Source organism: Pygoscelis adeliae, unplaced genomic scaffold, assembly GCF_000699105.1.
Source record: "Pygoscelis adeliae isolate BGI_AS28 unplaced genomic scaffold, ASM69910v1 Scaffold186, whole genome shotgun sequence".
In the NCBI taxonomy this organism is placed as follows: domain Eukaryota; kingdom Metazoa; phylum Chordata; class Aves; order Sphenisciformes; family Spheniscidae; genus Pygoscelis; species Pygoscelis adeliae.
In genome coordinates this window covers 5,965,128-5,980,420 of record NW_008825071.1, presented here as the reverse complement: position 1 = coordinate 5,980,420, position 15,293 = coordinate 5,965,128, and the positions used below count along the sequence as shown (strand labels likewise).

Sequence of the window (15,293 nt, the reverse complement as noted above, 5' to 3'; positions counted from 1 at the left end):
CTCTCTGCCTCGGGCTGTGCCCCTCTGCCCTCCTCACCCAGCTGTGGCATTTACTGAACTGATTCAATGCACTAATCCAGCAGAAAACTAGCCACAGGCGGTCATATTCAGCACCTGCAGGAGACCCAGTTACCTACAGCCTCTGTGGTTTGTCCATGAGGGAAAAGAAAACCGGGGGTGACTGGGAGGAAGAGAAATATTGAAGAACAAAAAAAAAAAAAAAAGAAGGGGTAACTTGGAGGGACTCAGCTTCATGTTGGAGAGGGTGCTCAGCAGAACTGGCTCAAGTCCCAAGCCCCAAAGTCAAGGCTTCTGACAGCCCTGTGATATTTGTAGCTCACAAGTGGGTTTCACTGTGAGCGTATGGAGAGGATGTGCAAGGCGGCTGCTGCAGCCAAACGCTCCCATGGGTCCAAGGTGTGTGCCACTGCCTTTCCCTGTGATGCTGAAATCGGCATCAGCGGCTGCAAGTGGCTGCTCCAGTCAGTGGTACTTGTGTCTGTCAGGAATTTTTCTCAGTGAAGGAAATCTACGCTAGTACAAACAGCACAAGTCCAAAACAGGGCTTTTGCAACAGCCACTGATCCAGTCACCAACTACCTTTGCCTTGACAAGCCCTAAGTGATAAGAGTTTGCGAGTGCGATCTACAGAAAAGGCCCCTTATGCTCTTCCTGCACAGCTTTGGGTTTTTATTTACCTTAGAAATGTCTGTCGGGCTCTGCCTCCATCTATCAGGACAGAGCGATGGGCTATGCTGCAACTCAAGAGCCTACCTTCAGCAGACCACTTTGCTGCTTAAGTGACTGTGAAGGAGGCCACCCGGGCTGCTGACTTCCACAAGCTCTGAAATCTATTCCCCCCCGCATCCCTCATCTGTTGGAGAGCTTTAAAAGTGCCCTTTTTATTCCTGCAACAGTCGGATCTGGTAAAGATGAAGTCAGACTGAAGGCAGTTCCCTACGTCCAGCACACAGAGCAAGATTTACTGACAAACAGAAAAGTCCATTACTAAAATCTGTTTTTGCAATAAATCTAGCCTGTGCTGACCAATGAAGATGGTTATTGAATCAAAGCTCTGGAAGAAAATAATCTTTTATAGGATGTTGCGGCTTTGTCAGACATTTTAGAGTTGCTTCCAATTTGCCTGGCTATTTTTTCCAACAGTGGACACAGTGGTGGGGAAAAGCAGGTCATCTGAACGGCAGAAATCAGAATACCACCCATATGACCCAACCCCCCCCCAATAATATATCTGCTTCCTTATGCCATAAGGGGCATTAATATTAGAATGACAAACATTTCTTCTTCTGCTTTGCTTAGAAAAGGTTCACTTGGAGAACTTAAGCCCTTTGCTCTGTGTATTGACTTTGCACGTGCATTATAAAAAAGAAAAAGTGACCTCAAAGTACTTTGCCTTGATACTGAATTCTTCACCAGGCTACATTTAGTAGTGGTATTTAATACTTGTTCTTTTCACAGACACAGGATGAGGAAGGACCTCTCTGGACACCAAATCTTCTCCTTTCCCAGCTGAAGTCTCTCCATGCCTTTCATCCCAGACAGGGATCTCTCAAAAGGCTGCAGAACCAGTGGGAGATTTATTCCCTCCCTCATCTACCAATTGGGAGAATATAACTAAGTCAGTTGAATAAGATCTTGTCCAACGTGGTGAGGTAAAATGGAAAGAGCTAATTTAACCCATTTATATTATGATCTGTGGACAGTCCAGAAGTTGTTTTTCTTTTTTTCAGATCCGTTTATGCTACATTTAACTTATCCAAAACTAAACTGAAAAAGCCCTCTCTCATGGAGAAAAACCAGTGGTCACAAAAGTATACAAGTCCTTTGGTTAAATCATACAAGTAGAATGGGCTGCCCTTTCCTCTGCAAATAAACCCAAGAGCACCATAAATGAGTGGCATGGCCAGGAATCCTGCTCCTGTCTCTGAACATTGGACATCATGGTCTCCATCGCTGCACGAGTCCCACAGCAAAGAAACAGACGGGCACCTGAAAGTCTTTAAAATTACATGGGCATCATAGAGTGACTAAAGCATGGGAGTCACTGATCAGCCTCATAGTCCTCTTTTCTTACAGTGGCCATAAAATGTTTAAGTCTTCTTCCTGAGGCACCATTAAGACCTCAGGAATTATATGACTGTTATAATTTGCCAGCAATTTAACTCTCTGGCAACTCCTCTGCCACCAGTGCTGCCACCAGAGACACCACTTAGTGAGGGTCCCACTGATGCTCAGAGGACAGCACACTCGATACCAAACACACAGCTTTTCTTCATTTGCAGGGCTCATGCGATTTCAGTTTAGTGCTGCAAATACTCTGTGGAATGGGGCAGAAATCCTCAGTAAACACCCCTGTTGTAACACCCTAGAGAGAAGTTACCCGGCTTTGGTGGGAGATGCTTTTGCCAATTATTTGACCTGCTGCCATTTTTGCACCCAGGCCTGCTCTGTCCTGGCATAACAATTCTGGCAAGTGCTGCTGTCACACTGCTCTGCTAGGTCTTGCAGGAGCTCTCAGCTGGCAGCATAATGTGGCAAGACCAAAACCAACAAACAAATAACAGGGTTCGAGACCTTTTCTCAAAGGCCTTGATATTCTCCCCTCTCTGTTTAAGTGGTATAACGCTGCTAGGCTTGCTCCTGGTTTCCATGCATATAGGAGCCTTCTTGCGAAAGATTTATGACTCAATAAACCTTGTGAATAGCAAGAAACCACAGGTGTGCTGGGAAGGGAACTCAGGTGGAGGTTTATTCCTTGACGGCCGTGGGACCTGGGGGATGCTGTTTGCCATGACATGCTCTAGCTATTGAGATCATGGCTCTCCCAAACTTGCTCCACTTACTTTGTCGGCGGCTGTGAGTCGTGTCCAGGGTTTGTCCGCCCTCCTGTCGTAGTCCTGCGCGTCTGCCACTTCCACGTAGTCACTGAAGCGGATGAGGATCTTCCTCTCACGTAGCTCTTCTACCGTGGGCCTTTGACTCAGCTGCAGGTTTGAGGTAGGAGTGGAAAAAGAGATCAGGACCTCACTTTTTCCTTGCAGAGTGCTGCTTGGGGATTTATTTTACTGCAACCGTCGTTACGATAATAAGAGGGTTCAGACATTCCCAGTACCGTTGTTTTTATCAACCTTTCACAGAATTGCTACTTGGGAGATAACCTCTTGTTATAGCACCTTGAATATCATCCCACCTTGCTGCTGGAGCAGCCCGCTGTTGCTTGGGAAGCAGCTGTGGCTGGAGACCCCAATCCCTGGCTGAGGTTGGTCACCCCTGGCAGAAATTATATGTAATGCAAGAAAGTCTCCTAGTGCACCCGTGTCTCAGGAAGAGACGAAGACCACAACACAAGTATAAAACTACCTGCACAGGCTGTACGCTCCCCAGCCTGAGAAGAGTCAGGCAAAGGCACCGAGCGGATCCTGCCCCGAATTGTGTGCAAAAGGTGACAAACAACTTTCCTTACCATTCTGATATTCTGCAGACTTGTCCTTGCCTCCAGAAAAGGCAGGCAGGGTGATGATGACTATTGCTCATTGAACCTTTCACTGTATGCTGCAGCTCAATTTTGTGTCACAGCCTATTTGACTTTTAACAGTGTACATTGCATACTACAAGCCAAGAAAAAAATTGCAAGGGTGGATCGTATCATGTCAAGAAAGCATCTTCATTGTTCCAAAGCATTTCTTTCAAATTCCACAGCAGAATAGGCAGCCACAGTCAAAACTCTCCTTTCAAATTAGAAACAGTAGTGTGCTGGTAGTCCACGTATCGTACAGCCAGTTACATGGCTAGGGACAGGAATCGGCTTTCAGAGATCACTTCTCCTTGGATGCACAGCGTGTTGGTTAATGTCAAAAGCAATTACACAAGTGTTTCTGAAGAAGGTGCTACATATATGTGTGCATGTGCCGTACATTAGCTGCAAAAGTTTCACTATTGGAGGGAAACATTTGTAATCACGATACATCAGAAAAAATAATATACTGCTAACAATTAGCTAGATGGTATATCATGCTATTCCCACTCACTAGAAATAGGTGTGTTTTGCAGTACTTCACCCTTGTGAACAGTGAAAGGTCTAAATATTTCATAAAACGCTTGAGACTCTATTCTGCAAAGGTATTTAGGCTCCTGGATCCTGACATGCAATTCTACCTTCCTCCCAAAATAAGTTATCTCCGTTCCCTGCACTTCATCTTCCAGGGAGAATTGAGATTCAAAACAGCCAGGATGCTAGGCGGAGGGTGAAAAATTTGCGAGATCACAAGAAAGAGAAGCACATGCTTGAAATCCCACCTTTCTCCAGCGTTTGGGTGCTGATGCAAGATAGCTCCACCGCCCCATCCTGCCTCTGGATTTAAAACCCTGCGTGCTTATTCTTGGCATGGATGGTTGCCCTTCTCTTCTCTTTTTAGAAAAGATGGTTGCGACAGGAGGTGGCGGTGGGGCTGCTCTCCTTACATGGATAGCCCTGAGCATGCACTCATGAACCGGGTTCAAACACCTCATGTAGAGAGTCTGCAGAGCTGCACTAACGCCCTTCCTGTGAGATGCTCAGGGACAGGAATCACGTCCTACCCCTCCTGACTGCAGCCCAGCCATTTTCCACACACTGAAGGGAGAGAAATCTCGGAAAGAAAGGGTAACCCGGAGCACAACTCTACACTGCCACGCAATGCCCTTGCCTAGAACAGCTGGCATCAGTCAAGTCACAGCTTGGCAGTTCATGTGTTGTCTCCATAGCCATTTTAGGGTAAATTGCAACATTTAATAGGGGAAAACCTCCTTGCTGGTTTGAAAAAGAACAACTCTGAAACTTCTGAATATTGCAAAGATCTTAAAACTAGACAGTTTTCTCACACCCACCTTCTTCTATGGGAGGCATGAAGTTTCCTGGGGTGAGCTCCTCTGCATGTGTTTGTCACACAACATTTATAAGCTTCCTCTTACTTCTTCCAAGAGTTTCCCAAGAAAAGCCCCCTTTTATACACCCGTGTTCAGGCCAGCCATGCTCAGGTCAGCCAAAGAGCGTGTATGCAGTGAGGTTAGCAAGAAGCATGACTTTCTGAACCCAGACTACAGGTTTTGGGGACCTTTTTTTGAAAAGCAAAATGCATACACAGTAGGTATAACCCCCTTTTTTTTTTAGGCAACAGGACGAACCTATCTGTGAGCTACAGTACCATGTCAGAAAAGCTAGAGGGCACAATAAAGTAGATCAAAACACGCATAGATTTAAAAATGTTATTTTTCACTCTAGCAGAACAGAATTGCCTCTTCAGCCTGCAGACCTGATAACTATGCCTAAGTCACCTGCAAGCCAAATACACACTGCAATTAATAGATGGGCTTTTAACAAAAGCAAGCAAACCAAACTGCTACACCATGCTTGGAGTATAATCACAGTTACGCTATGAGTGAGGCTTCTCTCTGACCTACAACTCATCTTGAATGTGATTTCAAATTGCTAGGTTTTTCTAGCAGCCCTAGTGCTAGGAGCTGCGGGTTTGTTAGCGCTGATGCATTATAGCACAGCAGAATTTGGCTTCCAATTATTTAAAATCTAAGCCCCGACTACAGGAATAGAGAATCTTTATGCTGAAATAATATTATGACTACACCCCAAAATTTCAAAGATAAGGGTGAGACTCCATCTTCACTTGCATCAACTGCTTCTTTTCTCACAACAGCACGAATTAAGGATGACTCACCAATATTATCTGTACATTTCTCAGCTTTTATCATTTTAGGACGTAGCCTAGATGTTGTTTCAAATTAGGACAGAGTTTTTTAAAAAATAAAATGTCTTATTACATGGAGTATGACGACACCAGCAAAATATGAAATCCTGTGAATTAAACTCTGTGTTTCTAAATGGCTACAAGGGAAGCAGGAGCTCCTATAAGCCTTCCAAGCTGGAAGAGGACTTTCATACAATGACTGGCTCTATTTCACAGCTTCTGTCAGCTCTTGACATTAGCCGGCTTTCACATTTGTGCTAATCTAAGTGATTAGCAAGTTTGTACAAAGGAGAAGGCAGGTGGCTGTTGATACACTGAAGCACGCCGTGCCAGGCTGATGTCTAGGTGGTGTCACGAGCACCAGGAGCCACAGAGGCAGTGGTACTTTTGCCAGCAATGTGAATTCACTGCTGGTATTTACCTCAATGCTGCAGTGGGTCTTAAACAGCTAATTTGGCTTCCTTGGTGCGCTGGGTGTGGGTTAAAGTCAAAGAAATGACAGTAAATGTTAAGGGCCGCATGATGAAATGAGACGAATCTGAGGTAAGTTCTCATGTTTGCAACTGCACAAAAACCAAATTAGGTACATCACCCACCCATTTTACAGCACTGAAACAGACGGTAACCCTTCAGCGGGTGTGAAGAACAGTGCACCGAGTTATATGTGAAAAAAATGTCAAGTGCATAAGCACATTATGAAACTTTGGTGTTAATGTGCATTTTTCATTCTTAGGTGACACCTGAACGTAAGACAGACTAAAAGCTGCTTCTTCTCTTCTTCTGAAGTCATACAACTATTACTGTGTATTATTTTTAGATGCCCTGCCTTTGCTTCCGAAAACTACAACCAGTGCAATGTCAGGTACTTACACGCCCCATCAGAGTGGTGGGGAGTGTCTCCATCCCCACAGAGCAGCTGGAGCAAGTGAAGCACAGAGACCAAGCAACCAGCTCAAGGTGACCCAGGAGGCCCGGGACAGAGCTATGAGCAGAAAAAAGATGCACTGAATCTCGTGCCAGTGCTCTGACTGTGAAAGAGAGTCCTGAAATCCACAGCTTATACCACGTAGTTCATTTAAAGGCATAAATCTACATATATTTACACATATAAATACTCACACACGCGCGCACACACACACACAAAATACTCAGTACAATAAACCAAAGTGCTGATCTGATGATACTAAATGAAAAGAGAGGGACAACCACACTGAGTGGGTTTCTAAAAGCAATTAATTAAAGCTACATTATTTGAACAGTTAACAAACTGCCCTGCCCCTTTTTTATGACATTGCCGAGATTTCTTGTGAGCTGCTAAGCATGAGGCTCCCTCAGTATGTCTGGGCTACACAGAGCACCCTTAACTCTTTAAATAGCTGGGAAAACAGCTTTGCTAACAGACTCTAAGTGGCTCCACTGTAGGTGTCAGTGCAATGTCTGTTCACAATAAGGGCACAGCTCACCTGAGATCTCACCTTGGAGTTTATTTTTATGACCTGTGAGCTGTGGTCTCTTGGGTCAAAATTGCTTAATGCTACACAATCCTTCTTGGGCAACACCTGAGAATGAGCTCTGCTTGTTCTAAGAGGCAGAAAGAATAGGGCACGTTCGAAACTTACAGTAAAAGGACACAGTCAAGGACACGATGCAATTGCCTGCACCAGGCGGTGGTGCTCCACGTGGGGAGAAAGGGATCTTACTGAGCTGCACCCTTTTATAGTTACTTCTGTTAATGTCAGAGGGATGTGCATGTGTATATCTGGACTTTTTCTGGGTGTACCTCCTTGGCGTATAAGTTTCTATTTACCTATTTGTGAAGATTAGCGAGCTGATGGAGCAGGACAACTTTATGGCGAGTGACTTCATTATTTGAGTGTGAACCAGGGCAAAAATCCCTTTCAAAGTAAATGGATTTGTATTAATGCAACAGCAGTGTAAATGAGGACAGGACCTCCCATGTCTTGTCACAGGAGGTCAAGTTTTCCTCTGTATATTCTGGATTGCTAGAGATGAAAATGGGCACATTTCAAGCTTTGATACTAAGCCAATTTGCACGGGAAGGTTTAACACAAACCCCTTTGTTCTCGGCATGGGAAATGAAGCAAACCCAAGTACCGCCACCAGGTAAAGTGGAGGGGGACATACTCTTGCCAGTCTGGTCTTGGGATTTAGTCAAAAGTGAAATGCTGAGTTTTCTCCACTTCAGTCACAATGAAGCCTGTTGTCTTGTCACTTCATCGTTGCCTGTTTTGTTACCTCATTAAGATGTAATGGTTGTTGTTTAGCGAAGAAACCAGCGTGAAAAATTACAGATCCTAACTAGCAGCACACACAAACCCCTCTATCCTTTGCTCCCCGCCCTTTGTGGCAAGACATAGGAGCAGGATGTGATGAAAATGCCCCGAAGACCTTTCCCTCTGACTATAAATACAGTTTATCCAAATTAGCCGCTAACCTTTTTTCTTCTCTGACCTTTCTTCCCCCGCCTTCCTCTCACCTCCCTCTGATGAGTCCCACCTCTCTCAAGAGTTCATTATTTTGAACAGCCTGTGCTGATGCAAGCCAGTGGAGGTCAATTAAAGAAAAGATTGAACAGCAAGACATTTCCTAGTGAGGCACCAGCTTGCTCTCCAGTGAACAGAGAGTTTAAGTTGTACCGGGGCAGGAATTTAATAGGAGCAAAGATTTCAGATTATTGCATGGATTTTAAGAAATAGCCATACCTCATCACTTTGGTTGTCATTATTACTGCTACGAGATTTTTTAGTTTTGGAGCTAGACTTCCGGGAAAAATTAGCTATTGAAGTGGAGGATAGTAAGCAGTAAACAGCTCTGGGGAACGGGGAGCACGATGCTATTTCAGACAAGAGAAGGTAGGAAAAGAGGAGTTTTATTCCTCTCTGCAAGTGATTTGTAACGCGTTCTGTTAATCCAGGCTGCGACTCTCTGTAATGGAAGTCTTCAGGGGGAGTTAAGGCTTGTGTTAATTGCCTTGGTGCTTGGCCAAATTCACCACGGTTCAGAGAGGATAAATTCTTAGTAGTAATTCCTGGGGGCCCAGATCTCCTCGTGGAGGGGACCCACCTGCTACACTTCTCCCAGAGGGCCTCTGCACGTTAATATTCCTGGAATGGGCTTGTGGGCCAAGATCAGTGCTTGGAGAAATCCCCTCCTAATCTGCATGTCCCTCCACTCAAACAAAACTGCTCAGTGGGCCCCGAGGGGCAGGGTGAGGGAGCATGGGGTGGTCGGATGTGCAGAACTCATTCATCCATGGGCATCTCAGGTGACAGGCAAATACGCTTCACCTCTCCTTCCTTGGGCAGGAGGGACATGAGCTACGAGGAACTGTACCAAGCAGCATTTGCCTCCTTTTTGTTCTTTGAAAGGCAGCTATTCCCTATCCCCAGTTAATTTGGAGTTAGATGAGTCTAAGAGGATGAAAAACGCTTAAAAGGGCAGCTCACTATAGGTCACCTGATTTTTTAAAATTTTTTTTTATAAATTGCCTGTCCAGATGATGAATTCAACTGGATATTTATTGCTGACTTTAATAAGGCATCTAGACCTAGCAAGGTAATCTTACTTATTACAGCATGTCATGTTACAACTTATCATCATAATACTGTAACAAAATGTCAGTGCTGAAGGAATTTTAAGAACAGCTTTTTAATGGATGAAGTGGGTTGTTCCCTTGGAATTGGAATAACGCCACCAAAAAAATTGGGGACGGTAGCAATTTCTATACTGCAAGGTCAAAAGTCTTTTCAGCAGCTTCTGCAAGAACCCCCTTCCCTTCTTATTACCAACTACACATGTTTATAAGGAGGCAACGTGGCATACTTTCCTTATGTTGAATTTACCCTGTAGGCATGTGTGTGCATTAAACCTCAGTGCAAACAGAAAGGACTGTTGGGCAAAACAATTGCCGTGCTCAATTAAACTTCTGCTTGATCTGAGGTTTAAAATCCTTTGGTAGTAAGACTTCAGTACAAATCGACAGAAGGAGCCTGCCACTCTGCTGTAGACATGACGACACATCTGGGACATGCTCATGAAAGACAGGGCTAGGGAATAACAACAATTTTTGCAAGATTCACTAGGTGGTTGGCATTTCTAGTTGCTATCTATCCACTTGCACACTTTACTCACTTCTTTCCCCTAGTGATTTCTGAGCTTTTATAACAGTATGTTTGGTAGGTGAGAACAAAATTTGTTGTTAGACCAGGCCTGTGGTTCTTTCATTAAAATTACAGTGTATCACTAGAACAATTTACAACAGTTTAAAAATATGATCAAAATCAAACAATGCTAAGTCATGTTGCTACCCACCTCACAAATGTGAGAAAAATCTTTACTAGGGAAGAAGCCAAAAAAGGCTAAAAGGAATGTGACCGGGAATGGGGCTATGAACATTAAAGAGCCGACTGCCAGGGGCTCGGACTGACGCTGCTCTTGCCGTTGCTCCTACTTAAAAGTGCAACCAAGGCAAAGAAAGAAATCTCATGGAAGACTGCTGAGGTTTCAGGGAGCAGACACTGCTGTGATGCTATAGCAGCCTGGGTGTTTTAGTTTAGCAAGTAGCTGTGGCCTCTGCCTGCAACAGACAATTCATGTGCTTTGTACCTTTCCTACGAAATAGCAGAGGATGGGAGCCGCACGGTGATAATGCTGGCTGGGTTAGCAAGCCTCCATTTCTTAGGCAGCAAACTGGGTATGGGTAGCTTTGTTTTTTATCTATTACAGCTGTTCATCAAATGGCATCAAGCTTTGGATTGGATTCCTGTACATGTTTACCCTTCAATGTACAGGGAAATCAAAAGCCTGGTAAAATGGTATTTCTAGCCTTTGCGTAGAGCTTAAGTCCCATGAAACATCTGCAAGGCAGTTAGGATCTTTTCCTTCAGGCAGTGCTACGAGGGGATGCGAGACCATCCCTGGCATTGTTGTCAGGAATTTAAGTGTTTAAAAAAATAATATCATAGCTCTCTGGGCCGTATTCTTAGCTCCTGCAGACAACAGCAGTATCCCCCCATTGGTGATGGAGAACTCTGCTGATTTACATGAGCTGAGAACAAGGTGTGAGATTTTTAACCATAAAATAAAACAAACCAGCTCTCCAAATGTAACCTTTGCATGAATATTTAGGGCCCTTTCCTTGTCATTATTTATACGATGAAAGCTTGTGATCACATAGGTCAAAAAGACTAAGCCACCTCAAAATGTATGGGAAGGGGTTGGTGCTGCTTCATAAGCATGTGAGTTTTTGGGGGGCTTTCTCCACCTCTGGAGATAGGAAATATGTCAGTGGTGAAATAAAGTTTATCTGCAATAACAGGATGGATTGTTGGCTATGTATATCGGGGGATCTGTAGACATTTACACCAGCTGTGAAATGGAATGTGTGTATCTGAAATGGCTGTTCTTCAGTTTTAAGGGTAAATGACTTTCAAATGGGAGGAAACCCAAAACCAAACTATGCTGTTTTGTTCGTCCTTCCCTCCCAATACAAGGTTGTTTTTTGCACTATATGCCATTTTGCGAGTGCTTGTCTCTATTTAGTTTAAATGCCTCAAGTGACAATCTCCTTTTCCAGAAAAAGTTTATTCCCAATTTAATGCTTTTTTAGGTGGAATCTTCAAATGCAATCAGCACTGTTTTAACTTTGCTCTCTCCTTGTAATGGCTGCAGAAGCCATCACGTTTACAGGGAGCAGGGTTAGACCAATGCTAGGCTCTGTATCCTTCACTGTGCAAAGGTCCTTCTGTTATAAAGAGTAGATCTTCTTTTGCCCAGTTTCAAAATGTTACCAGCAATAGCCCACAAAGTGGTTCCCTTCACTGTCTGCGGACTTAACACCCTGTAACATCGGTGATTTCTTTTAAAGATTTCTTTTAAGACTTGTTTCACACTCTACTTTTGAAAATGGTGCTGAGGAAAAGGAAAAAGGCAAACAGCTGTGCCGTAGGGAGAAAGTTACAGTAGTGCCATAATAGGATCAAAGTTGCTTCTCACCTTACGTGTTAATCTTCTCTTTATCTCTCGTTTTTCCTCCTGCTCCTCTTGCTCATTCCGGGCTGTAAAAGATTTACAAGGATCTCAGGCTGTGGACTCATCAGGCATGCACAGTATGCAACAAAATAAGCCTCTCCATCAGCATATTAATGTTTCAGGACCTCTCTGATGCACAGCATGTCCCTCTGGGGCTGGTGAACTTCCTCAATCTGTAGCTACTGCACTTCTTCACACACTTCATAAAACATCTACAGCTTCCTTCCTTTCCCTGTGTTGGCACCTCTTCATGTGTGTCACTTTCTAGAAAGGCCAGGCAGCAAGCCAGCTCTTCAGAAACTGTTATCTCCCTGTCCACAGGCCTGGTGGCCTCAGGGGGTTCAGCTACGACACGGTCAGATTTTGCGAGGCTGCAAGGTCAATGGTTGGAAAAGAAACACATGCATTTTTTTTTCCCATCTACAGAATAATTTCTCTGCAGCTACTCTTTGGAGAGAATGGAAAAAAAAATCAGAATAGGGGTGCCAGGCAAAATCTGCAACTTCCCATGACCTGAGCAGAGTAAGGAGAGAGTGTCCTTCCATCATGAGCCTTCACAGCATCACACTGGAGCGTAAAAGCACATTCTAGGGCAACTCACTTTCAACATTAAGCCAAAAGATCGCGTTACAAGTACTTACCAGGGCAAGCCTCAACCATTATCCCTCAAGAGGACAATAACGTTTGAGTATACTAACTCTTCTTCAACTTAGGAGCAGGCTGTCATGCATGTCTTTCCACTGAACTGAAAGTCACTAAAAGCCCAGGTTTCTAGGTACTCAGCTCCTCAATCAGTTAGGATCCGTTTCCACTGCTTCGTTGATGGCTGAATTGCTCCTTACTCCAATCACGCGGGCACATAACAGATGAGAGCAAACACAACTCATCAGCTTCTCCAACAAGTACCCTGTGCCCCTGGTGTGATCCGGTTTTCACTCAGATAGGACTAGCTCAGGAGGAATAACTCTGCAGGAGAGATTATGGACCTCAAAGGCCAGTTTGGGATAGGTGCCTTGATTTAATTATCCAACTTTGGACTGAATTAAACCCAAGGGGGAATCCCACATTCCTCTCCGCTGATCCTGTGGGAGAAGCAGGCACCCCTGGCAGAGTGGCAGTTAACAGCCAGCCGTAACTTCTTCAGCCAAGACAGCACAGGTCAGCACTCGCACTAACCAACTGGGACAAGCCAAAACTAATATAAGGAGGTCCTAACCCAACGGAAGTCCGCTGACAGTGGAGGAGGTGCAACGTTTCAAACCAACGCATTCAAAATTGGGACCTTCCCCACCCAGAAATAAGACCTAAGGTTCAGAGACCACAGAAGTCTCTGAGCAGGTGAAGAGGGCTAGGCTGGAAGCCAGGTTTCTTGCTGCTCAGGACAGTAGAGCTGACAGGTAAACAAAGTCACTTTCTGGTTTCAGAGGAGAATGTATTCCTAATTCCCAGCTTTTACCTGACTGAGCTCTTCAGCCTGCCTGGCAGGACTGGGAAATCTCCACCAAAGTGGACACAGAGCCAGTCAATGTTATGATGTTTTACAGTACGCTTATGATCTTCAAATGCCATTTTACCAAAAATACTGCTTACATTTTCAGGAGGAAGAAAACTGATACCGGAGTAAAAAGAACGGAAGAGAGCAGGGAGTCACAAATGGCTCTTTAAACGATAACTGGAATACCTACACTGATAAATATATTTTTCCTTTCAATGGTTCCTGTTCCTATGGGGCTGGATTCTCTTCTAGCAAATGCTCCTCTAGCAATTTCGTTCTTCCCTTTGTGTCTCAAATTTGTAGGAGCTGGTCCTGCAAATGCCTACTCTCACAAGCAGAGCCACTAATAAATCCTTGTAAGATTAAGCCAGAGAGACACAGCGCTAAACAGAGCCCACACAGAGTCAGGGTAGAACTGCAAGCAGCTAGAGAGTTATGTATAAAACTTAGTTATGGCCATTCATTTTTGTACTTGGCATACGATGTCTTTCTCTTCTCCTCACTTCTCAGCCCAGCCACCTACCTTCAGAGACAGCCAGGCAGGCTGAAGACCTCGGTCAGATAAAAGCTGGGAATTAGGAATACGTTCTCCTCTGAAACCAGAAGGTGACTTCGTTTTAGCTATTTCTTTAAAGTTAATTAAGTCATGCCAATCTTGTGAAGCTACAAAACTGTTGCTTTATTCTATCTTGTGTGTTCAGGAGATGCTTTGTTTCTCTGGACCTGTGTGTGTGAGGTTGGGTGGCTGTGGGTGTGATTTTCAGGCCTGATTTCTGTGCCAGCGTGAAACGTCCCCCAGTACGTCTGAGACCCTCAGAGCCTACTTAACCATCATTTTTGTGAGGAATTTATGCAACCCTGAATGTGCCAGGCTGACAACTGAAGTACTTGTATCCATCTGAGGAGTGGCACGGGGGTGGTGTGTGAGGGGGATTCAGGCATCCTTCCTCACAAACTTGGCCAGCAAGCACTGACTACGAAAAGTGTTCTTTAGTCTTCACACTAACCCTGCAGATCTGGACTCCTCTCACTACATGCCTTTGACTTCAATAAAAGTCAGTGAATTGGGTATACTTCAGTGAAGGACCCTTCAAGCACCAGTGTCCCCGTTCTCGGTTTCTTTGCTGTGACTGCTGTAATCTTACTGCTGCTACCAGCAAGTAGTGGAACTTGTGCAATGGATGCTTTGCCCTTGCAATTCAAAAAAGCTGACCATCTCATCATTATTGCAGTGGCACGGAGCTACGAAGTGGTCACTTCATCTATAATGACTGGATGTCCAACTGCATTTTGCCTCATTTCTTCCCATCAGAATGGGCAATAATGTGGTTACACACGTAACAGGAACATCATGGTACCAGACATGACATTTGCATCAGAGAGATTTCAGCTTTAACTGCAGAGCAAATCCTATTTACTCTACTTGGGAGCTTGCTGGGTTTTCTTTTTTTCCTATGTGTGTGCGCTATGAACTGGGCTTTTGCAAATAGCTTGACCTGCTTATGCAGACAATTTACACTGTTTTCATTATTGCTTCCTACGTCTATTTTTCTCTAGGCTCCATTATATTTGTTATAATTCTTTTTCTCAGAAGCCTAGGGAAAGGACACGAAGTGATGCTGTAAAAACCAGGCACTATTTATATTTACTTGCTCAAGAGTGGAGCATTTTTATGCTTTCTTTTTTTTAATTATGTAACTATTTTAATTGTTTGTTCCTTTCCCGCTGTGCTTCACCAAAAGTTGAGATGCCTTGGAAATACCACATTACTTTTTCCTGTAATTATGAAGATGTTTGTCTACAGAGACACACATGTTTTGGGGCAGATCTGTGCTTAGGAACCAAGCTACAAAAATTCCATTTAGGAAATACAATATAGTTCTGGGTTCAGGGTAATATTTTCAAACACATCCATGTCATTTAAGAGCCTTTATTCAATTCAAAAAGAAACCAGTGTGACTCAGGGGATAACTCCTCTGAAATGT

At 44.2% G+C, this 15,293-nt stretch overlaps 1 protein-coding gene across 1 annotated transcript in view; it reads right to left on the bottom strand.

Annotated features, from left to right (window-relative positions):
• PHACTR1 (phosphatase and actin regulator 1) overlaps nt 1-15,293 on the bottom strand; it is a 137,588-nt gene that overhangs the window by 2,993 nt on the left and 119,302 nt on the right. The window contains exons 10-11 of the mRNA XM_009326476.1: nt 11,778-11,839; nt 2,865-3,005 (exon numbers count right to left, since the gene is read on the bottom strand). Of these exons, the coding sequence (XP_009324751.1) occupies nt 2,865-3,005; nt 11,778-11,839 (203 nt within the window). The remainder of the gene's footprint in view (nt 1-2,864; nt 3,006-11,777; nt 11,840-15,293) is intronic.